Below are 27,414 nucleotides of genomic sequence, written 5' to 3' on the forward strand. Positions count from 1 at the left end.
ACTCAAAGCGCTCTGACACTGTTAGCACTAAACTGGGGGTTCAGTATCTTTACCAAGGACACTTTGACACGATCACGTGAGGACGGAGGATCGAACCAGCAACCTTCAGGTTGGAAGGTGACCACTCTACACGTGTTTAGATTTAGCATTGATATATGTTTATATTTAAGTTATATTTATTTCTATATTTATGTGTTTAGATTTGTTTATATTTATATGTAAGATTTATGTTTAATGTTCATATTTAACATATACATCATATTTTGATTTATATGTCACATTTAATATTTAGATTTAGCATTTAGAGTCAGTCTGTGAAGTCCCTTGTCAAAATGAACAGCACTGGTCTGACCATGGGTTCCTGGCATATTTTTGTTCATGCTCTAATGTCTCCAACAAATGTATCATACAGTACAGTATGTAGGGGGCACTGCTGGATGAGCTGTGGGGGGTTCAAGTTCAGGACCCTTAAAATACCAAATATTTCTCCAGGCATGACGCACTTGCAAACTTTGAGTTTTCATGCAAGTTAAGTTCAAGGAAAGGCACAGAATAATGATAACCAACATACTGTAGTAGTTCCAATAGGGCCGCTATGTCTCAGTGCTCGGGCCCAATGACCTTCTGCAACATTCTGCTTGACATGTTGAGGAAGAATGTGAAGTTAATCAAAGAAACTGCTTATCTTTGACTTTCCCTTGCAGCCTGTAAGAATATTCACTGTATCTATCCACCTGTTTCCTTGTTTTACTCATGTATGAGTTTCTGGAAATGTACATAGTTATGAAGCATTCAGGTTGGCTTTGAGCTAGCAATCATCAGGGAAAGGCTGGGACATTGATTAGACATTCGCTGCACTCGCGGAAATATAGAGCAGCTATTTTGAGCAGTGTTAGCACACACACACACACACACACACACACACACACACACACACACACACACCGTTGTGTAGGTGAAGAGCTTCTAATGACGTGATGTTGAAGATTTTAAAGGCGCAGTGTCTGCGCGTGTAACATCATTAGCTAACAAGTTCCTTATAGAGGAGTGTCACCAGAAGTAAGAAGGTCATTAAACAGATGCTGAGCTGCCTTCAGGGCCCACCCCCGCTCTACGTATCTGCAGCTGCAAATGCATGCATCAAATGACACTTTCAGGTTGTTGTAAATTGGCCTTGTTGGTTGAGAGCGTACGTACCTCGCACGTTGTCAGAGGTTCTCATGTGGAAACATACTCACCTTTGACTACTAGGTGGTTTTTCAATGGGTGCAGGGTCAGGTGTGATTGTTGAAAGTGCTTACGGGGCGGGGGTTGTTAGTATGATGTCTTGTTGTGGACTCTGGGGACCTAATACTATGTTACACAATCACTACTAGTATGACTTGTGTGATGATTATACATGAGGTTTACTGTTTTGTATAAAAAATACACATTGCAACTGAACCCTGAGATGCGAGTACAAGTAGACAAATTCTGCCTCCATTCATTCGGGGTGCTGGAAGTAAACATTCAATCACACTGACACATTTTCATAGGTTTTGATAGTTTGACTATTTAGCTCACTTTTCTCACGCTTAACCAATTTTTGTCACATTTGAAAGGTGAATCTAAATGGTACATCTAAATATTCAGTGCTAAATCTAAATGTTGAATTTAAATTTAACATTCAAATATAAATGTTAAATATAAGTATGAAATTGAAATGTAAATATAAATGCTCATTCTAAATGTAAATAGAAATGCTATATATAGGTGGTAAATGGAAATGTTAAATCTAAATATGAATGCAAAATAGAAATGTTAAATACATATAAAATATAAATAAAAATGTTGAAACTAAATATAAAAACGGAACTCTAAATATTACTTTTAAATTAATTTAATGAAATTTTAAATCTTAATGTAAATGTTAAAAATAAAAGTCAAATCTAAATATAAATGTGATATATTCCGTATTTTCACGACCATAAGGTGCACTTAAAAGTCTTAAATTTTGTCCAAAATGGGCGGGGCACCTTATAATGCGGAGCGCCGTATGTGTGTACCGAGTTCCAAAATCTGTAAGTGTTGCTGTGTGACTTTTGTGAGCGCTCCGCTCAACTGACTGGGAGCCTGCCGACACGCTGCTTGTAAAGACAAAAGGAAAGGTTGACGTGACAGAGGACGCAAAAGGCACGCCCCAGTAGTTTTATAGGTATACAGTCAAACTTGTCTATAGCGGCCACTAGAGGGAGTCTGCCAAAGTGGCCGCTATAGACAGGTGGCCTCTATAGACAGGTTGGTGTCCAGTTTGAATGTTGACCAGTGGAGGGGGGGGAAAAAAAGGGAAAAAAATAATAATAATCATTTTGACCAGTAGAGGGCACTGCGGACTGCGGATAAAAGTTGTACAGCACTACTAGGCTTGTTATTATCATGGTTCATGGTTTTAATCCTGAACATGCATGAGTCAAACAGTAGCACATCACATAGTACAATTCACAATTTTGCATGTCCAAAAAGGAGTAGGAAGAAGCAAAGCTTATTTAATCCTACCCCTCATCAGTTTCACATCAGTTGCAATACATTTATTCACCTCTTGTTCTTCCAAGTGTACTTTGTAGGTCTACATGACAATGTAGTGCAATCATAGCCAAGGTTTTTACTTACTAAAAGGAAGCTAGAGGCTTAATAATAACTGATAGAATATATCCACCACCCACAGAACAAAGCTGTGCTAGTAATGTCTTACGCTTGTTTTTAATATTTTACTTTTTATACGGCAGAGTGTCATTACAGCTTTAGTTCATCAGGAAGTGACGGGAAGTGACGGTGGGCGTCCCGAGCAGGAGAGCTAGGCTCAGTGCTCGCTGTGAGTTTGGAGAGAGTTGGGAAGTGTGTTTATGTTGGCGTGCATGTAAAGTCCTGCAGTGTTCTCCGCTGTTAATAAAGCCATTAAAGTGCATCGGCGACGTGAGTCTCTCCTTCCCCACAACAAGCAGCATTACAGTATTGACCAGTGCACACCAGGAAATAAACGGTGTCATTTCTTACAGGCATTGGCTGGACAGCTATGTAGTGGGGCTTGTTTAACCTTTGCCTTGTGGGCAAGCAGGAAGGAGAGACGATGCTGAGAGATGTGTGTGTGTTCTGAGCTGCTGTCTGGTGGCCGCGTTCAATAAATAAAGTTGGCAGAAGCAACAGGAGAAGTTTCCTTCTTTGCTTCGGAGCTGAATAACACTGACAAGTTAACAGACTAGTAGCGAACGGAGAAGAAGACGGCTTTGTTTGTGTCGAATACAGAAGATGAGGACTTTGATGGATTTGTGGATGAGGATTGATGAAAAATAACGTGAGTACATTCTAAAATACTTCAATTAAGTACAACCCAACTCAGTTTTTGCTCCCGCTGCCGCATGCATGCTAGCGTATGTTTTTTTTATTGTAGCGTCGCTGGGAGCACGTCCTGTTCCCAGCATACTTTGCGGTAATGTTTTGGTGCAAATGCTCTTAAAGTTACATGTTTGACCAGGAAATAGCAAGCTCAAAAGAAGACGGCTTTTTTATGTGGAACAACTGACAGTTTGTGTGGATCTTGTGAATGATTGTGACTGAGCTAGGACTCAGTAATTAAAGTCTACACACGACGGCTTCATTGATTGAAAAACAAAACTTTTTCGTGCATGAAGCTTCTACTTGAGTTGGTAATTTGGTAAAATGTATATATGTATATGTATGGTAAATGGAAATCGAAATATAAGTACAAAATCTAAATGTTAAATATACATAACATAAATAAAAATGTTAAAACTAAACATAAACATAAACGTCCATCCATCCATCCATTTTCTATACCGCTTCTCCTCATTAGGGTCACGGGGGCATGCAACCTATCCCAGCTGACTTCGGGCGACAGGCGGGGTACACCCTGGACTGGTCGCCAGCCAATGGCAGGGCACATATAGACAAACAAGCATTCCCACTCACATTCATACCTATGGACCATTTAGAGTCTCCAATGAAGCTAACATGCATGTTTTTGGAAGGTGGGAGGAAGCCGGAGTACCCGGAGAAAACCCACGCGCACACGGGGAGAACATGCAAACTCCACACAGAAATACCCAGGGGAGAATCGAACTCAGGTCTTCCTGATCTCCAAGCTGTTACTGTGTTGGCCAACGTGCTAACCACTAGACCACCATGCGGCAAAACATTGCACATATGTCAGCTAAAGTACATGTACACTGGGCAATGGAAAGAGCCTAAAACAACTGCTGGTGACCTCAGCAACAAGCTGCCAGCATCACATTTTACTCTGCATCTCTTCACGACATTGGCTTGAAGCGGTTTAATCCACGTGGAGCTGCTGCTTGCTGTTTCTAACAATAAACCTGCCTTGCATGTTCACAGCAGGGTGTGTTGACAGCATGGCAATAGCTTCATCAGCTCTGTAAATAGAACGATGACACACTCTGGCCTGCCAATTAATTCAACAAGAAGAAGAGTAGCAATTTCTTTGCAAGACAAGTAGCACGCTTTGTTGGAGGAAAGTGAAATATCGGCTTCTTCCAATTCCCACTGTGGCTCAGACGTAACATTTCTGTCAAACGCTTGTCTCTTGTCAAACAAACAACTGCACTGTGTTCCCCCTCATTGATTTGCTATATTTTTAGTATGGGCAAAACAAAATTCAGTTCACAAAACACATCCAGGGTGTAAAAAATGCTTTAGTCATAAAGAAACAGAAGACAGATGGTTTGAAACCATCTGTGAACAGAGGGGGAGGTCTGCGACACCAGCAATACTGTCCTTTCATTCCTTCCTAAAGGATTCAATCATTTCGCCTCTAACAAATAAGCAAGGAACCTTGTTGGAACCACGGTGGCTCCATGACCATCGTTACGTCTGAATGGGATGCTAACGAAGGTGATACCACCCGAACCACCACTTTGCATCCTAACGACCGTCGTTTGACACCACTGAAGAGCCAACCATTCCTGTCTGGACCTGTCTTCTCCTTTAGAGGATAAATACACTGGATCTTGCGCCAAGTTCTCACACTCGTGCTGTCCTGTCCAGTCTGACTGGTGTGTGTCCCACCTGGTCTTTGAGCACGAACTGATGAAGCTTGCTCGGATGAGAGGCCAAACGTCTTCTAAGACAACCTGAACAGTCCAGTTGTCCAGTCTGGAGCTCATCATTGCTGCTTTTGAGTTGATGGCAAATGTTCAAGTCCATTGTCACATTTGGACAAACCATGGTGCCTTGCTCAAGGGCAACATTAGTCTGGAAGCAAATGAGCATGTTTCCAGTTTCTCGCTGTCTGCAGCAGGACTCAAACCTCCCAAGCGAATGTAGATGGATGTTTCAGGGAAGATCACAGAGCAAAAATGAGGGGACATTAACGCTGAGTGGAACCAGATGTCCTGGATCTGTTATGTAACATCGGATGCTGTCTCTTTCTGCTCGCTGCCCATCACCAAAGCCCCGCCTCTAAACCCTTTTTGGTGTCTCGCCATACCGTGTGTTCTCTCTGTTTTCATCAGTCATTTGTTAAAGACATGGAATATAAATATAAATGCTAAATTATGGAGGTAAAAATTAAAAGGTGATTCAAATTGATAAATCTAAATGTAGTGGTTGAACATAAATAAAAAATCCAAATGTAAATGTTAAATACAAGTATGACATCTAAATATAAATGCTACATATGAATGGTAAATATATATAAAACATACATACAAATGTTAAAAATAAAAACAAACATTCAAAGATTTTAAATGTGTTAAATCTAAATTATACATATATAAATATAAATGGTAAATCCAGATATAAATGTTAAAATAAATGGTAAATATACATTAGATGTAGATTAAACATTTAGATTTAGATGTACCACTTTACATACCTGTCAAAACTCCCGTTTCCTCTGGAAACTAGCTTATTTGTTTACCTTTATATTCAGCCAGCGTATACAGTCGTATGCAAAGGTTTGGGCACCCCTGACAAGTTCCATCATTTTCATGCATAAATGTCATCTCATTGGAGATACTACACTGCTCAAAAAATTCAAGGAACACTTGGAAAACACATCAGATCTAAACTGGGGGAAAATGATGTTGAATATGTTTCCTGATAATAAGTGGGTGATGTATTAGTAACAAAATGATGCCACATCATTTGATAGAAATGAAAATGATCACCCTATAGAGGGGGGGAATCAAAGACACCCCAAAAATGAAAGTGAAAAAATGATGCAGCACACTGGTCCATTTTGCTAAAATGTCATTGTAGCAACTCAAAATGATTCTCAGTAGTTTGTGTGGCCCCCACGTGCTTGTACGCATGCCTGACAACGTGGGGGCATGCTCCTAATGAGACTACGGATGGTGTCCTGGGGGATCTCCTCCCAGATCTGGACCAGGGCATCACTGCGGTACCTGGACGCATGGAGGAGATTCCAGGAGACAGGTAGTTACTCCAGGAGAGCTGGACAGGGCCGTAGAAGGTCCTTCAACCCTCAGCAGGATCGGTATCTGCTCCTTTGTGCAAGGAGGAACAGGATGAGCACTGCCAGAGCCCTACAAAATGACCTCCAGCAGGCCACTGGTGTGAATGTTTCTGACCAAACAATCAGAAACAGGCTCCATGAGGGTGGCCTGAGGGCCCGACGTCCTGTAGTGGGCCCTGTGCTCACTGCCCAGCACCGTAGAGCTCCATTGGCATTTGCCATAGACCACCAGAATTGGCAACTACACCACTGGTGCCCTGTGCTCTTCCCTGATGAGAGCAAGTTCAACCTGAGCACATGCGACAGACGTGAAAGGGTCTGGAGATGCCGTGGAGAACGTTATGCTGCCTGAACATCATTCAGCATGACTGCTTTGGTGGTGGGTCAGTGATGGTCTGGGGAGGCATATCCCTGGAAGGACGCACAGACCTCTACAGGTTAGATAACGGCACCCTGACTGCTATTAGGTATCGGGATGAAATCCTTGGACCCATTGTCAGAACCTACGCTGGTGCAGTGGGACCTGGGTTCCTCCTGGTCCACGACAATGCCCGACCTCATGTGGCTAGTGTATGCAGGTAGTTCCTGGAGGATGAAGGAATTGATACCATTGACTGGCCCCCACGTTCACCTGACCTAAACCCAATAGAACACCTCTGGGACATTATGTTTAGGTCCATCTGGCGGTCCAGATCTGGGAGGAGATCCCCCAGGACACCATCCGTAGTCTCATTAGGAGCATGCCCCCACGTTGTCAGGCATGCGTACAAGCACGTGGGGGCCACACAAACTACTGAGAATCATTTTGAGTTGCTACAATGACATTTTAGCTAAATGGACCAGTGTGCTGCATCATTTTTTCACTTTCATTTTTGGGGTGTCTTTGATTTCCCCCCTCTATAGGGTGATCATTTTCATTTCTATCAAATGATGTGGCATCATTTTGTTACTAATACATCACCCACTTATTATCAGGAAACATATTCAACATCATTTTCCCCCAGTTTAGATCTGATGTGTTTTCCAAGTGTTCCTCTCATTTTTTTGAGCAGTGTATTTCATCTTGTTTGTTTTAGAGACAAAATGGTAAAAAAAAAAGAAGTCACATTTGGAGTCCGTGAACCAGAGGCTAGGCCAGGGGTGGACAAACTACAGAGTCAATCTGAGACAACCTTTTGATGGTTTAAGTGGCTTTTCACAAGCAGTGATCCAGGCAACTACCTCACCCACATGCCAAACAAGTAAAAAAAAAAGCTGTCACACAACTGAACCTACCCACTGCACTGTCTGGGAAGTAAAAGAGGAGGGACATTCACATACTCTTTAATAGTCAATGTTTTAGCATTCATAGTTCATATTGTATATCGCATCCTTTATTCATGGACATTCATTATTCAGTAAAAAAAATGTAAAATTCAGTTTTGTTATTTGATATGGCCTAATATTTAACGTGCACCTGAAAACAGCACACACACATAGCAGATAGTATGACGCTATAATTCCAGGTGGACTGTTAGAATTGTAAGCGTAAAAGAGTGCATGTGTCAAATATACAGTATAGTCTGGCTCCCTGGCCAATTTTGTAAACTCAGTCAAAACGTTTGCCCACCCCTGGGCGAGGCGGATAACTCTAGCTAGCCAGAGAGACAGAAGAAAGTGAGAGTAAGTGAGTCAGGCAAAATGTGTAAACAAAGTTGGTAGAAAAGTCGATGCGATTGAAATGTGAGCGAACACGTAGGCTTAGACTGTCGTCAATTCACTCCACATTTTACAGACCATTTTTCATTCGCATGGTAATAAGGGACACAGTGCGTCCTTTGTCAACGGGCGTACTCTTCTTTGCAACGTGATTTTTTTTCATGTGACCCACAATTCCTGGCTGCACCCCCGCTACTGGCTAGAAGATATGAAAAAAGGAAGCATAAAATCAAAAAACATTTGACTTAGTTGTCCAAGAGAACATTTATCACTGGTGAAAATTCCAGAGGACGAGACGTCTTCGTTAAGGGGACTTTGGATGTGAGAGAGCATTGGTGGAGCTCCAGCATGCTCCAGAGAGCAGTCGGTGAACCCGGCGTCTTCCACCGCTGCTCTTCTCTTTCGATGAATTCATTGATTTTTCAGGTCACTAGCTTAGCAGTCTGACTGTCACGCACATACGGGCGAGTGTTGTCCAGCGTCTTGGATTTAATCATTTGGGGGCTCAAGGGAAACCCGGTCATTGGGGGCCCTCCACATCCTGGCACTGCACTGACAAAAGTTTCTCACCTCAACACCAAGTCTTCAATGTGGGCAGCAGCTACTTACAAAGCCATGTTTATATACCCTCCCAAAAACATTTTAAATATTATTTGACTGTTATTGTTATTAACTCCTTCAATCCCAGCCATTTTGAGCTGATCTTTCAAGGCACACAGATTATTGTTGTATGCTTATAAAAACATGGAACCTACCAAAAGGAACATTACACTCCCGTCTCTCATCAGAAAAAATATTTGTTTCTACCTTTTTCCGTTCTGTAGTAATCAGCAGTAGACCAGGTACGTTTCAGCAAAATATCAGTTTTTGTGAAAAAGATACTGAGAAACTGAATGTTGAGTATGTGTGTGCACGTGTGTGCGCGTATGTGTGCGTGTGCATGCGTTTCCCTACAATGCTTAACCTTGTGCAGGCTCCACTCCTCCACGCTTTCTCACTTCCTCCTTCCTGTCGTGTGATTCTTCTTCACATGACCTCCTGCTGAGCTCTTATCAAATGCACTTCTGCCACCTTGTGGCCGTTTTTATGATACACCGCTTTCTGTTCTGGTGAAAGCACACAAGAACTCATTAAAAAGGTCAAGGATGAAAAGGTCATATTAAAGTCATGGTTTGACAGGAACAGATTATCTCTGAACTTAAGTAAAACTAAAATAATGCTATTTGGTAATAGTAGAAAGGACACGTACAACTAAATACAAATTAATGGAGTGGATATTGAAAAAGTAGAAGAATATAAATTCCTTGGGGTTGTAATAGATGAAAAAATGAGTTGGAAATCTCATATTAAAAATATACAACAAAAGGTGGCGAGAAATATCTCTATATTGAATAAAGCAAAATATGTTCTTGATCATAAATCACTCCACACTCTGTACTGTTCCTTAGTATTAGCATATTTAATGTATTGTGTGGAGATCTGGGAAATAATTATAAAAGCAATCTTCACTCACTCACTGTACTGCAAAAAAGATGGTGAGGATCATTCATAATACCAAGTATAGACAACATACACACCTTTATTTTTAATATCACATATTAGTATCATTCATGATACCAAGTATAGACAACATACACACCTTTATTTTTAATATCACATATTAGTGATGATCATTCATAATACCAAGTATAGACAACATACACACCTTTATTTTTAATATCACATATTAGTGATGATCATTCATAATACCAAGTATAGACAACATACAAACCTTTATTTTTAATATCACATATTAGTGATGATCATTCATAATACCAAGTATAGACAACATACACACCTTTATTTTTAATATCACATATTAGTGAGGATCATTCATAATACCAAGTATAGACAACATACACACCTTTATTTTTAATATCACATATTGTGATGATCATTCATGATACCAAGTATAGACAACATACACACCTTTATTTTTAATATCACATATTAGTGATGATCATTCATAATACCAAGTATAGACAACATACACACCTTTATTTTTAATATCACATATTAGTGATGATCATTCATAATACCAAGTATAGACAACATACACACCTTTATTTTTAATATCACATATTAGTGAGGATCATTCATAATACCAAGTATAGACAACATACAAACCCTTTATTTTTAAAATCACACATATTAAAATTAGCAGATTTAGTATTCTTTCAAACCGCTAGAATAATGCATAAAGTTAATAATACCTCGTTACCCAAAAACCTCATCCAGTATTTCTCAATCAGAGAGGAGAAATATGATCTTAGAGGAAAATTCAACTTAAAACATTTATATGTGAGAACTACGCTGAAACCCACAGCATTTCCGTGTGTGGAATTAAACGATGGAAGGGATTGAGTAAGGAACTCAAACAAAGTACAGAGATGAGCAAATTCAAAAAACAATACAAGCAGTTGATGTTTGCTAAATACAAGACAGAAGAGTCTTGATCATCTCAATGATGTTCTGTCAGGTTTGTTATTTTTTTTTTTAAGTTCTTTATTTATATTTATTTACCGTTATCTATTTACCGTTATCTTTTATGTATTATCCGGATTATCACAGAAAACATGACATGGAATGCAGGAAGTGAATAACATGTACTGTACTAGATGTAGAATAGATGGGGGGTAGGATTAAATAAGCGTTGCTTCTTCCTACTCCTTTTGGACATGTGGAACTGTGAAAGAATGATTCATGAGATGTATTCCATTGGAACCTTCATGTTCAAATAAACTAAACCAAACCAAACCAACCCAGATGTTTTCAGTCTACACCGTTCCAGTGCTTCTGGAGGGCAGCGTCTCTCGTCAAATGTTGGTGCAACTCTTAAAGTGCGGGAAGAAAAGCCATAAGCAAAGTACAGTTTTTGTATATTAATGCATCCTTCAGCTTTTCTGTACCACAAGTCTTTGAGATAAAAAAGAAGATTGATTGATGACTCATTGAGCTGTTTTTCTAGATGAGCAGTAAAAGTGACCTCCAAGAATCCTATTTGTATTTCTTTGCATTCCTTGGAACAGCTTTTTCCATTTGTGTCTGAAAGCATGATGCGTGGTTTGGGTAAACAGGCTCATCCTCATTTTTCCCTTCCTCCCCTCGCAGTGAAAGCAGACAAGGACAAGCAGGAGAAGACGGATCTCTTACCCGGCAAGGTGGAGAAAATCGATGCGTTCGACAAGACAGAGGTAGCGGAGCAGCAGAAAAAGGACAACGGCCCAGACAAGAACCTCAAGTCTGAGAAGATTCTCAAAGATGAAGAAAAGACGGACAAGGTGAATGCAGAGAAGAACAACAAGGCCAGTGAGAAAGCAGAAAAGACAGACAAGCCAGAGAAGACCAACAAAGACGACAAGAAGGAAGAGGAGAAGAAGCCGGCTGACAAAAAAGACGACAAAGGAGGAAAAGGGGTGGCCAAGTCTTCAACGGGCAATGGCAGCAGGGCCGTCCCAAGCCCGGACAGCAAGAGCAAGGTATGTCCCACACACATTTCCTGCACCGAATAAGAGAGTAGTGAATCATAGACGCTGATGGGGCGACAACTATCGGTCTTTGCAGGGGGAATCAGTTCCAAACAGGCTATCACATGAAATGAATCATTCTAGAACAGGGGTGCTCACACTCTTTCAGCCTGGAAGCTACTTTTGAAATGACCAAGTCCCAAAGATCTGCCTTCTACGCTAAACAGAAAACCTATCTATACTGTACATATGTACATGTGTAATATATTTACTATATTTCTCAATGAGTATTTATGTACATTGTACATGTACACCAGGGGTGCATGCACTTTTTCAGCATGCAATGTACAAGTCGACATGATCTATCTCTTACTAGAAAACATACAACATAAATCTAACTGCTAAACTTTGAAACTATACTACTAAATACTAATGATTAGTATTTCACATTCACACTTTCAAAGTTTACAGGTCATCAAAGTAGTTCATATCATTCAGTAATTCACAATTCAGTTCAATATGACAAAGATAATGACACATAATTCCTCAATCGTTGTGCCCATAACCTGAGTAATATGTCAGGCAAAATAGCCACGTAGCATTCACAGTTCATGTATTACGTCCAGTTAGCATTTGCTATCAAACATGAAGAAATGAAAATGATTATGCAAAACACAAGGCAGCCAAAGTCAAGGCAACATATTCATAAGGTTTTGGCAATGGGCACATTCTCCACTGTCTTCAGCTGATCTGTAATCAGATGATTCCGAAAGATGAAAGTTGTATGTCTGTGTGTAGCTTGAGTTCACCACTTGTCATCACTTTGCCGCAGGGGAGCACCAGCGAATCAGGAGGGGAGCTTAATGTCAGCTGACTGATGTCATATGACAGATACAAAGTGACGTTTATACGATCGGCCCACATTATCTTGGCAGTCGACCGGTAGCTCGCATTCGATGCAATAGGCACCCCTGTTCGAGAAAATAATTATCAGCCATATTAAGGGATAGTTGGGATTTTTGACATGGCATCCCCATCAACAATGCAGTGTATCAATAGTGACTTACCCCCCACACCCGAGAGCCGAGTTCTGGTCGGATTTCGACCAGAAGGCGTTAATTTTTCTTCCCGTCGTCTCACTGCCCGTCCATTGTTGTGTATGTCTTCCACAGTGTTTACATGCACGTCGCTTCCTGTGAGGCTTAACGGGGTCAATTTCCTTGTTTACGAGAAATTAATGCTCATATGCTCCACCCCCATGGAAAAACATCCATGAACGTATTCACGCAGACTGATTTGGTGTAGAAGCAGAAGCTCTCTTTTCATCTGCTACATTCATCATGTCTGAGGCGGAGGATAAGCTTTCAAGCTGTTTGATCGTCTTGTTTTCAACTTCACGTGTTCAATCAACACACCATGCACACTCACACAAATCATTTCATCTGCGTGCACCGTTATTCACTTTAACCTGGCCAACTTTGTACAAACATACAGAGTTTATATGTGGTCACATTGCACAAGGACTCATGCTGGTCGGATGTAGAAGTGGATTAGGTCATGTAATGTAAATGACAGCTAGCAAGCAACTCTCATCCTGTTAGAATACAGAAAGAACTATTTTCAGTTGACAAATCAACTGATTTGCTCGACCCGTGAACAAGCATTTGCACTAATGAAGTTGTCTTTAGCCCACGTCACGAGCGGATGTACGGGCTCCTAAAAAAAACCGCAAGCAACGCACAGAGGGTGCACGTGCGACGTGCTGACTTTCGCGCCGTAGACCGGCCGCAGAGGTTCTTTGTCATGTCACACAAGCTCTAAGGGCCCTTATGTTTTTTTCAGTTTGCAAGACAAATTTACGCACTTCGTACATCTTCATGCATTGTCCGTATAGCCATTGTGTGTCTTTTGCACGTTTTGCTGGTGTCAAGTTTGGGCAAAATGTCATTTTTTCTGTACGTCACACTTGCGGACTCCTACCCCACGTACGTCACTAGTGTGGCCGACGCACATTGAGATATTACGTATGTCTTCCATGCGTATTGATATCTTACTCCTCCATGGTCACCACAACTACGTACTTTGCAGCAATTTGGGGAACGCCAAAAACCGCACGGCCAAAAAAAGTTGTACGTCCAGTTGTGACCTAGGCTATAAATAGACCAATCCTTCAGGGATTCGTTAAGGCTCTGGATGTTGTAGGACTGTCTTGGTTGTTGTCTCTTCAGAGATTGGCAGACCGGGGTGGTGGTCCTCTTTTCAAGAAGGGTAACTGAAGGGTGTGTTCCTCCTGCAGGAGGATCACACTCCTCAGCCTCCCTGAGAAAGTTTATTCCAGAGCACTGGAGAGAAGGGACAACCGTAAGTCAAACCTGGGCTACAGGAGATGCAATTGTCGTCATGGTCGAATACTGGACCAGCACCTGTGCAAGGGTACTGGAGGGTGCATGAGAATTTTCTCAAATGGTCCACATGTGCTTTGTGAAGTTGAAAAAGGCCTTTGAGCGTGTCCCTCGGGGTGTCTGTGGGAGGTGCTCAGGGAGTATGGGGTTGGTGGCACCCTACTACCTTTACCCGGACTCACTGAAGCAGACGTTCTTCTTCGACACTGACACATATAGAATTGAAAAAAGTAGTTTATTTGGTAGAGATTATCTGGTAGAGCGTACCTAAAAAGAAGCCGGCACCAATGTATGTCCCTTGGTACCGTAGGTACTGTAGGTTCTGGTGACAACCTGACGGTCAACACGTACAAGTACTGTACGAGGTGTGTCAGAAACATTCCAGGATCGGTGTCACAAAAGGTCCATTTCAAAAGTACTACAAGTTATACTCTTCAAAGTAATCCCCCTGGAGTCTGATGCACTTTCCAGTCTTCTCTGCAACGTCTTCATGCACTCCTGGAAGGATTCTCCTGGGTTCCTTTGTGGCTTCGCCGTCTAGGCCATCTTGGTCATCCACATCTTGATGACCATCTTGAGCTTGGGCAGGAACTTCTCGTGCACTTGAAGATGCAAACGCTGCAAGATCTCTTGATAGCCATACCGGCTGATCGTCCCGTCCTGTGGCAAGAACTCAAAGTGGACGACGCCCCTAACATGGAAGATGTGTGATCAACATGTGATCAACATGAAAAGTCCTGGAACTTTTCTGACACACCTCATATGTTTCATTCTCAGGGCTTTTGCATGTCTGTTATGTAAGGCTGCTGCCTTTTTGACCTGTTATGCTTTTCTAATTCACTGCTCATTGGTACTGGAGCATGACGACGAATGACTTTATCATTTGTAACTTGTTTTATGATTGGAATAACTGTTGCTTCCTCCATTGATGCTTCTTGTTTTTTTTTCTATTGCTCCCCACCATTTTATTCTTACACATTTGTTTATGTCCACATTTGATTTTCTCCCCCTCCTTGTGGTTCCTTTTAATTTGATCATTAGCCTGAGGTGGCTTCCACCAAAACAAACTCATCCAAATCCCGCCCATCCACCCTCTCCACCAATGGCGAGCCCGCCTCAGCCAAACGTCCCTCCCCAACCGCAACCCCTGCTAATAAAAAAAGCCCCCTACCCAAGGCGAGGCCCCCAATGGCACCCGGATCTGCAAAGGTGAGTACGTAAGACAAACATGGTTGTAGCATTCATGCATGTGCCTAGCTATGTAAGCTGCATGCACCATTAGGGGATCTAAATATGGATTTGTTTTAGCCAACGTGTCTCTGGCTGAAGTGATTTTTCACTCTATTTTAAAACCCATTTCTTTTGCTTCAGCTAATTTTGTCTCTTGCTCTGCACATGACTGACCTTTCCAAACACAGAGACAAGAAAATAGCTTTTATGTACCAACACACACACACACACACACACACATTTATCTTTCTTTTGTCCTGATTTCCAGACACCAGAAAGTGGAGCAGCGGAGAAACGTGCAGCAGTGCCAAAGGCCACTCCCCATTCCGCTGCCAATAAGAACAGTTCCGCTGCATCTCCTGGTAACAAAACTGCTGGTAAATGCATGCTAATTCCTGGTATCTTTATCCAGATCATCACCAAATGTAATCCTGTTTATTAGAGATGCTCGATATTGGCTTTCTTACTGATATCGGATATACCGATATTGTCAGGCACTTCATTCTCCGATACCGATATCGACATTGAAAAGGGTCATTAAAACACCAAAGCTAGTGGTGGCCTAAGAGTGCAACATAGACAATTTTCATCTATGAGTGTGAATTTTGGGTTATACTTCTCCTTCCGCCTCTTTGTCCATAAATACTCCCACATTTCCCAACCCATTCAAACCAAACCATTCCATCCATCCATCCATCTTCTACCGCTTATCCGAGGTGGAGTTGCGGGGGCAGCAGCCTAAGCAGGGAAGCCCAGACGTTCTTCTCCCCGGCTACTTCACTCCTGGTGAATCCCGAGGCGTTCCCAGGCCAGTTGAGAGACATAGTCTCTCCAACGTGTCCCGGGTCTTCCCCCGGGCCTCCGACAGGTCGGACGTGCCCTGAACACCTTCCCAGGGAGGCGTCCGGCAGGCATCCTGACCAGATGGCCGAGCCACCTCATCTGGCTCCTCTCAATGTGGAAGAGCAGCGCTTCTACTGAGTTTTTCCTGGATGACGGTGCTTCCCACCTTATCTCTCAGGGAGAGCCCAGCCACCCTACGGAGAAAATTCATTTCGGCCGCTTGTACCTGCGATCTTGTCCTTCTGGTCCTTACCCAAAGCTCATGACCCCATAGGTGAGGGTAGGAACGTAGATTGACTGGTAAAATGAGAGCTTTGCCTTTGAGCTCAGCTCCCCCTTCACCACAGGGGACGGATTAAGAGTCCGCATCATCCTGTCCATCCTGTCCATCCTGTCCATCTCGCGTTCCATCCTTCCCTCACTCGTGAACAAGACCCCGAGGAGGTTAAACTCCTCCACTTGAGGCAGGATATCATTCCCGACCATTCCAACATCAAAATGTTCATCCCATTCAGGACAGCGGTGCTATCTATCAAGACTTTAAAAAAAACTCCCACATTTACGGTAATTCCATATTCTCTGCAACATCTTTTCCCTTTGAAAATGTATGGGCAAATTCAGTGGCACCCCCTACTGGTGAAAAATCATCTTACATTTTCCATTACTGATACATTCCAGTTATTCTAGAGGGGGCGACATGGCTTGGGTGTCCCAACCTGACAGTTGCTGGTTTCAATCCTTAGTTCCCATCGACGTGTTGAATGGGTTTCAACATTCATTTGACATTTTTCCATTCCAATGCTTCAAATTCCACATTTCCAAACCCATTCAAACCAAAATGTTCCACTCATCCAGGACGTGTTGACCATCTATTGGGGATTGAAAAAACACAATAATATCCCACATTTTCCATAATGCAGTATGTTCTGACATTTTTCCCTTTGAAAATGAATGGATCATTTAAAGGTCGCCCCATCCTGGTTGTTTTCCTCTGTGCCTGGTGGCACAGCTCAGACGGTAGAGTGCTCTTTCCCAACCAGGTGATTGCTGGTTCCTTCCTCATTCCACATTTCACGGATGCTTCTGCAGTCATTCTCCATGCTGTCTGCAGTGCTCTCGTCTCCATTCCGTTCCATGTAGCTTGTTGCTTGGCTATTGTGCGCATGTAGACTGTAAAGTAACTAAGGCAAGCCCTGAGTTCCCTGCCGAAATGACTCAGAATGCACTGTACGTGCACATGCTACGTTCACATACCACTGCAGGCAACAAGTTGACGGCTGCCGTATGTTAGGTGTTGTGTTGGTTTCAAGAGCTGCTTTAATACGACAGCAACGGTTTGTCCCCTCTCTAAGCTACGTGAGTCAGACCCCCGCTTTGTGCTTTTTAGCACCCTCAGAGAATATGAATCATGTAGCATAAGCACAGTTCACGTTCTTGTAACATGAGTAAATGCTCCTCTCCCAAGCACTCATGTCCTTCAGGGTGACGTTAGTTTTTTTTGTTTTTGTGGAGAACGTAGTTGTGAACATGAAGGAGTAAGATCACCGCGCACCCAACAATACAACCTGTAGGTGGAACGTGCGTACGGAATGTGAGGCTGCTCAGACGTACGGCCATCAGTCAACGCAGGGTAGTTGTAAAACCAGCACAGCACCCGTCAAACACGATTTCTGGTTCAGAAAATAACTGTCATGTGGACGCTAGGCCTGGGGAGATAATAATTAATTAATCACACAATAAATGAAAATGAACTGGATGGTTTTTCCGGCCTCGATATATCGCCATGTGCGTGCGTGTATGTTTCCCTCGTCTAGTTGAGTCTGTGCATTGCTTTCAGTACCTTCAGGGAGTGAGCCCTTCTGTCATACAATCATACAGTCTCTGTCTTGGTGGGTGGAGGCGGGGCCTCTGGCATACACACAGAGTGCAGCAGAGTTTAACGTATATGAAATCATATTAGTAGATTGCAATTGCAATGTCATATATTTTGGATATTTTTTTTCATGGTGCTTTTCTGAAAAGTCAGGTTAAAATCCCGTCACGTCTTGTTCTCGTCGATCTTCACGGCTCCAATATCAGCACATCACACGCGCATCCTCGTCGCGCTTCTTGCATTATTTTGCATGTGCACCGGCCGTAGGAGCCCGTACCACCGGTTGTGTCCTAGGCTTTATTCAGGTCATCAATCCCGAAGCAACACCACCACTTTTACAACTGTAATGGTCTTTTGAGGCGGGAGCGTCCTTGTTCCAGCAAGGGCCACATGGTGAAAAATGAAAGGATGCTACTTTGGTATTTTCTAAAGCAACACATGTACAGTATGTACGCCAACAACTTATATATATTTACACGCATCTCAGCTGTGTCATATAAACCTGTTATTAGTATCTTTATCAATTCTCTGCTCGTAATATTAGAAGTTTTCCCCAACAGAATTTTCTAAAAATTGCACCTTTATTTTGTATTGTCTATTTCTCATGGTATTACTTCAAAAAATAATACTTCAACTGTATGCTATTAAAATGACATTCTTTTTCCTCCTAATGGTACGACTTTATTCGTATAAAATTGTGACTTTTTTCTTGTTCGAGTACAACCTTTTTCTCATTTCTCATTTTCTCTTAACATTTTGACTTTATTCCTGTAAAATTACAGCTTTTTTCCCATTTCTGCTGTTTAACAACAACTTTCTTCTTGTGAATCTTCTTCTTGTAATATTTTGACTTATTTTGACCCGTAATATTATAACTTTTTTGATCCAACCTAATTGTCCAAAAATGACACATTTCATTTGTTGTGTTTCTCATAATATTACAACTTAAAAACATCTTTTTTCTTTAATATTTCAACTTTATGCTACTAAAATGACATTTTTCTTCATAATATTATGATGTTCTTCTCATAAATTGCAGATTTCTCTCCTTAGAGTCCAACTTTTTGTGTTAATATTTTGACTTTATTCATTTAAAATTAATGATGAATTTTCCGTTTTTCTTTCTGTTGTTGTCTTTATCAGTGTTCGTGTTAAATGATGTTGTTCAGACACCCCTGTTTTAAGGGCACAAAGCAAAACACGCTGAAGTTAAATCGGCAGGGGGCTACCTGACCCCTGTGACTGCAGATGACGGTCAACAATGGAATATAAGAAGCTGAGCAAATAATCAATAAGAAGACAAAGTGAACCTCCTCCACACGAGAGACTTTCTATAACGCTGTTGCTCATGATTCCGATTTATCTTTTAATCACACCGCCACATTTGTGTGCTGTTTCTTCTTAACAGTGAACAAAAACAACGCGACTGAGAACAAGCCAGGAGAGGCCAAGAAACCCAAACCTACAGGTGAGACCGTCTTCATTTGATCAAGCAAAACAAAATAACCTCAAGCAGGTGGTCCTCGGGTTACCAACCAGTTCCGTTCCTACTAGCATTGCGCTCTTGGGGTCATTTGGTTCCTGGGGAGGTTCACCACTGTTCCATGTTTTGGCCATTTGTGGATAATGGCTCTCACTGTGGTTGGCTGGAGTCCCAAAGCTTTAGAAATGGCTTTATAACCTTTTCCACACTGATAGATCTCAATTCATCTCACTTAAGTTATCTTTTAATGGGGGGGCATTCACTTTTTCACACAGGGCCATGTAGCTTTGGATTCTCCCTTAATAAGTTTCATTTTGTGTTGAGTTGTGTTGTCATTGACTAATATTTAAATTTGTTTGGTGATCTGAAACATTTAAGTGGGACAAACATGCAAAAAAAAAAACACTGGTCAAAAATGGTCTCCAAATAATGTTGACAATAATATCGTTTGTCAGCGATAATTTGCAGGGAAATTATCGTCCAGCAAAATTATTGTGACAGGCCTAACAATATGCTTTAAATAAGGCTTTTTTTGCCTTTTCAATAAAGATATTTAAAAATAACACCTTTTTAGAGCTGTAATAATAATACTGTGAAACTGCTGAACTGCCAAGGTTATACCTTGTTGCGGCAGACAGTAGCTTGTTTTCAAGATTCAAGATTCAAGAGAGTTTTATTGTCATGTGCATAGTAAAACAGCAGTTATACCATGCAATGAAAATCTTATTCTGTTCATTCTCCCACGAAAAGAAAGAAAACACAAGAAAGAATAAGAACATAAGAAACATAAATACCAATAAATTAAGCAACAACAACAGAAGAGACATTAATACAAGTGTGTTTTGTGTTTGTAACAAAGAGATCGTTGCTCTGCCACCTCCTCGTCATCCTTACAGCGTCTGGGTAGACGTTACGATGCCATCTCTATCCCGAATGATCATCACGACAGGCCAGTGTTGAGAGTAGTGTAGCTGTGCGAGCGAGTCTTGTGTTGATGGGCCGTGTTGACAACGTTTTTCATGAATTTGTGGGAGCGTTCCTAACCACAAAATGCCGTAACACCGTGTCAAGGGAAAATCTGCTGCTAGCCCATAATCGATGAGAGATGAAACAAGTTCTTTGACCATAAATGAGGGGTACAATTGAATAAAACTTGCATTAAAGGAGACAAATCAATAGAAAATGTCCGACTACTCATGCTAAAATGTTTGTTAATATAGCAAGCAGCTTACATGAGGGGAGGGGTGATTTTCTCCTCCTGTGAGGGACAGAGACGATGAAGGGCAGACTCACATTCCTAGACACTGAGGCTATTTGAATCAGGTGATAAACATGTGGAGGACTTGTTTTGGAGTAAGCAGATAATCATAGCAAGTCAGTGTGTGTCTTAGAATAAATACATACAGTATGTACGTTGCTTCATAATTCTAATTAATAATAGTCTAATCAAATGGAATAATGGACATTTTATAAGTGCAATAACAAACCGTATTTTCCTGACACACGGAACAGCGTAAACCGAGGATGAGCAGTATTTAATAACCCCAAAACATGACTGGTTGTTCATTGCCATCATGTATAGAAAGGTAAGCTGAAGCATTTCCCACAAATAGATTCATACGTTTCAGACCTGTTGTCTCGTGTCTGTAGCTCGTCCACGTCCAGCCTCCACCACTTCTCCCACCACTCCAGCTAACACTGCCAACGGCGAAGCCGCTCCCTCCCACCGCCGTCGGGTCATCACCAAGCCTCCCGTCCCCAAGCAAACCGCCCTGGAAAAGAAACCGGCGGTGCCCCGTGCTCCTCGAAACATCAGGCCCATCAACGCACCGACACCAGACCTGAAGAATGTCCGTTCCAAGATCGGGTCCACTGATAACATGAAGTACCAACCTGGTGGAGGAAAGGTAGGACATCAGTGGTTATTTTCTTGGTTTGTAACTGATTTTGTTTTACAATAACTTCAGTTTTAGCGTTAAACGTGTAAGACAATAGCATTAGACATAAAAGAAGACAGAATAATAAAGTAAAACAATAGGCAGGCTAAAATGCTTCGCAATTTGTTATCGTCCATCTGTCTAGTAGCTGTGGTGCTAATTTGGTCTCATTTGGTCAAAGTCCCAAGGAGGAGTTTGGGAAAATACAACCCCTGGCCGACTTCATGTTTGTTTACAGACATGGGTTCTTGAGACGTTTTTGTGTGTCCTTTCATGACAGCCGTCTCCACCAAATTGCGTAATGATTGGTGAAACTGGTGGCCAAAATTACAAGGGGCGCTACTGAGTGGACTCGGGATGCATTTCCTGTCATCAACTTGTTCACTGTGCATCCCGTGCCATGCCTGGTGCACACCTCACTTTGGGGCCTCTTCATTGCCTTGGGAACAATTTAGCTTGCTCAGCAACGTCACTTCAAAACTCAATTATGATGTGTGTGTGTGTGTGTGTGTGTGTGTGTGTGTGTGTGCCCATTTTTGACTTATGTGTCAAATAAGTCAAGCAACGTGTCCTGCACATTGTTTTGAGTTAATAAATTACACGGACGCAAACGATTTCATAAGCTTTTCTCCTCTGTGCCACAATTGACTCATCGTGTCTGCTTATAAATCATTTGTATGTAAACATCTACTGTTTCCAACTGTTTAATTGGCAGATAGTCGTCTTTCGTTTATGGCGGTTAATTGGTTCCAGGCCCGACCACGATGAGTGAATTTCCACCAAGTAGGATTCAATATTCATAAACGGAATATTTCAGTAGTTAGAGCAAAGAAAACCAGTTCATGACCTTCTAAGTATGGGTTTTAACGAGGGATGTCCGATATTGGCCTTTTTTGCAGATAACCGATATGCCGATATTGTCCAACTCTCAATTTCTGATTCCAATATCAACCGATACCGATATGTGTATCTACCTACCTACCTACCTGCGGACGACCCTAGTTTTAACATTTTTAGAGCCCTGTAGACATGAAATAACACCCCTACAGTCACTTTGCCACGCCTATTATTCTTTGTTTACATTGCAGGGACATAACAGATAGCCGCCGCTGGCATAGCAAACTAGCGAGCTAACTAATTAACTTCTCCAATTGACTTATTCTAAACATAAAGTGTTTGAAACGGAGTGGGCGAGAAGGACAAAGAAGCCAAAAACTTACCACTTCTCATAATAATAACAGAGATAAATTCAGGTTTGTCTCAAATATTACAAAAAAAAAAAAGGATTGCAGTTGGTCGGCCCTGCCAACAAGGTGTCCCGTATTTATTTTTGCAGACACTACCAACCCTACCAGTTAACTTGCCCATTTTATTTTATTATTATTGAATATTTTTGTTGCTGACAAACTCGTGCTCCACACTTCAACCCAGTTGTTGACAGTAACGTGCAAAAAATGAGCTCGTTTGCCAGCCCACATGAACTAAAGAGGAGGAAAGGAGACAAACACCAAAGAAGAAGAAGGTGGGCCCATGTGTGCAAAAAGAGGGCGGTATTGGAGTTAGTGGTATTTCTCAGTAATACAGTGAAAATGAGAGGAAATGCGAATGTCTATTTGTAAGTCCATTTTGGTGTGCGCACCAACATTTTCTGCTTGTGCTTGTAAGATTTGAAGTTAGGGGCCAATGTGCTCCTAGTAAAAAAAAAAAAGAGACGTGGTCTCGTGACTCGAGTTGCAGGATGCAGACTGCATTGACAACTGAATGTTCAGGAATTGTGGGAAAAGGGATGTGGAGGAACTGATTACATTTTGGGGGTGATCCGGATCATCGTCTGGATCCAGGAATGTTTTCAAGGATTCTTTATCGTTGTGAGAGAGGACCATTTTCTGCATTTGTGCATATAACTCCACACTAAATGGTCAGACCACTTGGGAAAAAAATACGGGACAAGTTTCCAACAGGTTCCACAAAATATCAAAGACTGATCAAAAAAACTGAAGGATTATTATTTTTTTTGGGGGGGGGGGGGGGGGGGGGGACTATGGCGGAGGTCTGCTCTCTCCGAGTGCGTCTGTAGGTGATGAATTATTTACAAAGAATTCTGTATTTATTTTAAATACATAATGTATGTTCCACTTTCATCGTGTTATATGCTTTAAAAATGACTTTTCAATAAAGTTATGTCAAAATAAGACATTTTGGAGCTGTAATTAAAATACAATGAAACCATCAAACTGTGATCTTTTTGCCCAAGGTTATCATTCCGTCAGAATCTCACACGTTCCATGCCTGGAACATACTAGCATCTGAAATGGGATATTTTTGTTATGCAGTGTCTTGGTTTAGGAATGAATTTGTGCTCCCCAGTGTGTATTGAAGTCCAGGCTTTACAGCCCCCACACCCACCCTACTGACCTTGGTTGTAGCATTTGATCAGAAAGTTGCTTCTTATTGATCCATGCACATGATGACTGTAGCACCCCCCCCCCCGCCCCATTCACTCATAACTTTGTTCCGGGTGCTCGTCGTCTTTTCCAACTTTCACTTTATGCTACACCCCTCCACCACCTGCTCTGTGACCCTTTGTGTTGGTCGGTCAGAGGTTGTATTGACCACGGGGTGGTTGTCTCCCCAGGTTTCTTCCACACAGAACAACAAGACTTCAGATCCCTCCAACCCTTCCACCAAGGCCAGAGTGAGTCCCCGCCATCCACATGTTGACTTGTAAACATCAATACCATCTCCCTCGTCCCCCTCACATTCACCAACTACACCACCGTGTCACAAGTTGAATTTTCGGTACGGTGGTGCCTCGGGTTAATGTCACAGATCCAGAAGGTCCGACTCAAACCAAAACGCCAAAACGGACTCTAACCAAAGCAAATGTATCCTTTGCACAGTCGTCTCTGTTAGCGACAGTGAAGGGACCTTCTCAACTCACACAACACACTTCCGGCCTTCACAATAAGAGCTATGGGCTATATCTTCTTAACTCATTCAATCCCAGCCCTTTTTCAAAAGACAACCCCTTCAGTAGCAGCCATTTTAGACCATTTGGACTGATCTTTCAAGGCATACAGAATATTGTGTTCTATGGTTATATAAACATGAAACCTACCAAAAGAAACATTACACTCCCGTCTTTCATCAGGAAAAAAAAGTTTGTTTACCCGTTTCCATTCTTTAGTAATCAGCAGTGCAACATAAGTAAGTTTCAGGAAAATATCAGCTCCTGACTAAAACCAACTTTTTGTGAAAAGAAACACTTCAAGTTTAACTTTCACTTTGAAACCAATATTTTTGTCTTTTGTGACAGCTCAAATATCTAAACAACTATACCAACATAAACAACACAAAAAAACATCAAAATAATTTATTTACAAATATAACACCAACTATTTACAGTTTTCACATTTGGAACTAACCTTTGTGTGTGTACGTGTGTCTGCGTATGCACGCACGTGTTTCCCTCCAATATGTAACTTCTGCACACTGCCCTCCTCCACGCTCTCTCACTTCCTCCTTCCTGTCATGTGTGTTTTTTCTGTCAAACGCACCTCTGCCACCTCGTGGCCATTTTAATGGTTTAAGATGTCTCTGAAGTGTTTTGCCTCTCACAAAAAAAAAGAAAAAAACCCATAAAAGACGTATAAATACGTTGTTGGGATCCAGTGTTTGGAATTATAAAAATGTGTAAATATGTCTTTGGTATTGAATGAGTTTTCTTAATCAGCAAACCTTCTTCCTATTAGCTAGTGAACAAAATGGCAGTCTGAACCAGACGTCAGCTACGTTACGCCGCCTCTGTAAGATGTCGTCAGATGTCGCTCAAAAATGTTAGCACAAAACACATTTTTATAGTTTTCTAATTATAGTTTTACGTGCGTCAAACAAATCTAAATGCATAAATATGATGAGTGAAAGGTCGAAATGGATATTTAAGGTTACTTTTACCTTTTACCAGTACTGTTCCCAAAGACACGATGTGGCAGCGAGACACTGCACGGACACCATCTTCCTGATTTGTCATGAGTTATCTCTTGAATAAAATAGCGTTTCTCACCTTTGTTATCAAAACGCTGCCACTTGCAACTTCCTATGGCTTTCGGGTTACTGAGATGAGAAACTGTATTGAATTCAAGAAATAATTCATGGCAAAACACAAAGGTGGTGTTGAAGAGGATGGTGTTGATCTCGCTGCCACATTCTGTCTTTGGGGACAATTATGTCAACATGTTCATTTATCCCTTTCTCTCATCATTTTTAATTATAAAATTATAAAAATGTGTTTTGTGTTAACATTTTTGGCTTTCTGGTGCAGATGAATGGGATTGACATGATTTCTCACAGGAAATATCTATTTGGTTAGCATCCGTTTTGGTTAGAGTCGGGCCTTCTGGAACAAATGAATGACGCTAACCACGCCTCCACTGCACAATTAAAAGGTAAGCCCACAAACGTTTTTCAGTTAATAAAATAAAGAAATAAGTAAATAAATGGGACTAAGAAATATTAAGAAGTACAAGAAGTCAGCACCTCACCAGCCGGGACCCTCGCCGCACGCCACCGACAAGCACCTTCACCTTACTCGCTCATGGTGAGCGCTCTTTTTGGCAGCAAGTGGGCCGGCCCAGTCGCTATGAACTCTCCAAATATGATTGGTGCTGGTATTTAGTGTGTGTGGATGGCCTGAACTGAAGATACTGTAGATGTCCAATGTGCATGGAAGTAAATACAGAAGGAGAATACGTTGAAGTCAGCTGAAGGTTGCAATGAAAACAATCCATTCTCCCCGTTGTGGGTGATATGGGATAGGCTAACAAGCAAGGTGGTGTGGTTCTGTGATGGGCATGAAACTGGACCCGCTGGTGACTTGCAGAGAGAGTAGATCTCTGTACCACTGCTGGCCATCATACATGATGCCAGCTTCTTCAGCTGAAAGCGACACACTATTTAGCAGGGTGACCAAATGTCCTGTTTTACCAGGACATGTCATTTTCTTTTCACGTCCTGTCCCGGCTGTCCTGGGATTTTGTTTTTGGAAGAAAGTGATGAAAATGTCCTGGTTTTTGATGTTTTCCATTGGGCCATTAAATTGATCGGCATTAGGATTTGCCAATACAGTCGTCCCTCGCTGCATCGCTGATGCAATTTTGCAGTTTCACTCCATCACGGTCTTTCAAAAATGTATGAGAGGTACTTTATTCACCTTCGAGAGAAATATCACATATTAAAAGTCATGCTGTGTCATGGTGGAATTTCTTCGTCAAAAAAGATGCATATTTAAGTAAATGTTACATATTTGAAGTGTGAAAATGGTTCAATGAAGTCAAATACAAATATAAGGCATTCGCAGATGCTGTGATGATATGTAGTATTGCACACTGGTCACTAGGTGTCACTCATCTTACTGTAATGTTGGGTGAGACACACAAGCACCAGACTTTCATTGCCGCTTTGAATGATCTCACAACAGGCACAATAATCGCTAATAAAAATCCCAAAGGTGATTATAGGGGTGTTATTTCATGTCTAGAGGGCTTTACTAATGTTAAAAAGCGCATTTAGAAGGTTGTAAACAAGTTTTCTATGCTCCAATTAACAAAATATTCCATTTATAAATAAGGTACCCTACTTACAGAAATGCATTTATCACCATTGGGTCTGAAAGCAATTAAACGAGGGATTACTGTGTATCTTATATTTCATACTTTATAGTTATTTATTGGTCCAGCAAGACTTGAAAAGAGAGCTATTTTTTCTCATACATATGGAAATACAACTGATATGTAGTATTCTGGCCACTAGATGGCAGTAATGACAACACAACATTGATGAGACATTAGCTTACATGACATTACCTTAACACTGCATGAAGTCATGAAGTCAGCCATGGCATGTCCCACATGAACGAGTGAAAATAAGTTCTGCTCCCATTCTGTGTGGAAGTGG

At 41.5% G+C, this 27,414-nt stretch overlaps 1 protein-coding gene across 13 annotated transcripts in view; it reads left to right on the top strand.

Moving 5' to 3' along the window:
- The window catches only part of map4l (microtubule associated protein 4 like), a 99,901-nt gene that overhangs the window by 48,877 nt on the left and 23,610 nt on the right, over positions 1–27,414 (top strand). For 8 of the 13 annotated variants that reach the window (XM_054768343.1, XM_054768351.1, XM_054768349.1 and 5 more), the window contains 6 exons: positions 11,339–11,706; positions 15,138–15,305; positions 15,595–15,703; positions 19,451–19,510; positions 21,176–21,432; positions 24,098–24,157. In XM_054768343.1, coding sequence (XP_054624318.1) covers positions 11,339–11,706; positions 15,138–15,305; positions 15,595–15,703; positions 19,451–19,510; positions 21,176–21,432; positions 24,098–24,157 — 1,022 coding nt within the window. The remainder of the gene's footprint in view (positions 1–11,338; positions 11,707–15,137; positions 15,306–15,594; positions 15,704–19,450; positions 19,511–21,175; positions 21,433–24,097; positions 24,158–27,414) is intronic. The other 5 variants (XM_054768348.1, XM_054768352.1, XM_054768347.1 and 2 more) reach the window with 4 other exon arrangements.

This window comes from Dunckerocampus dactyliophorus, chromosome 2 (genome assembly GCF_027744805.1).
Source record: "Dunckerocampus dactyliophorus isolate RoL2022-P2 chromosome 2, RoL_Ddac_1.1, whole genome shotgun sequence".
In the NCBI taxonomy this organism is placed as follows: Eukaryota; Metazoa; Chordata; class Actinopteri; order Syngnathiformes; family Syngnathidae; genus Dunckerocampus; species Dunckerocampus dactyliophorus.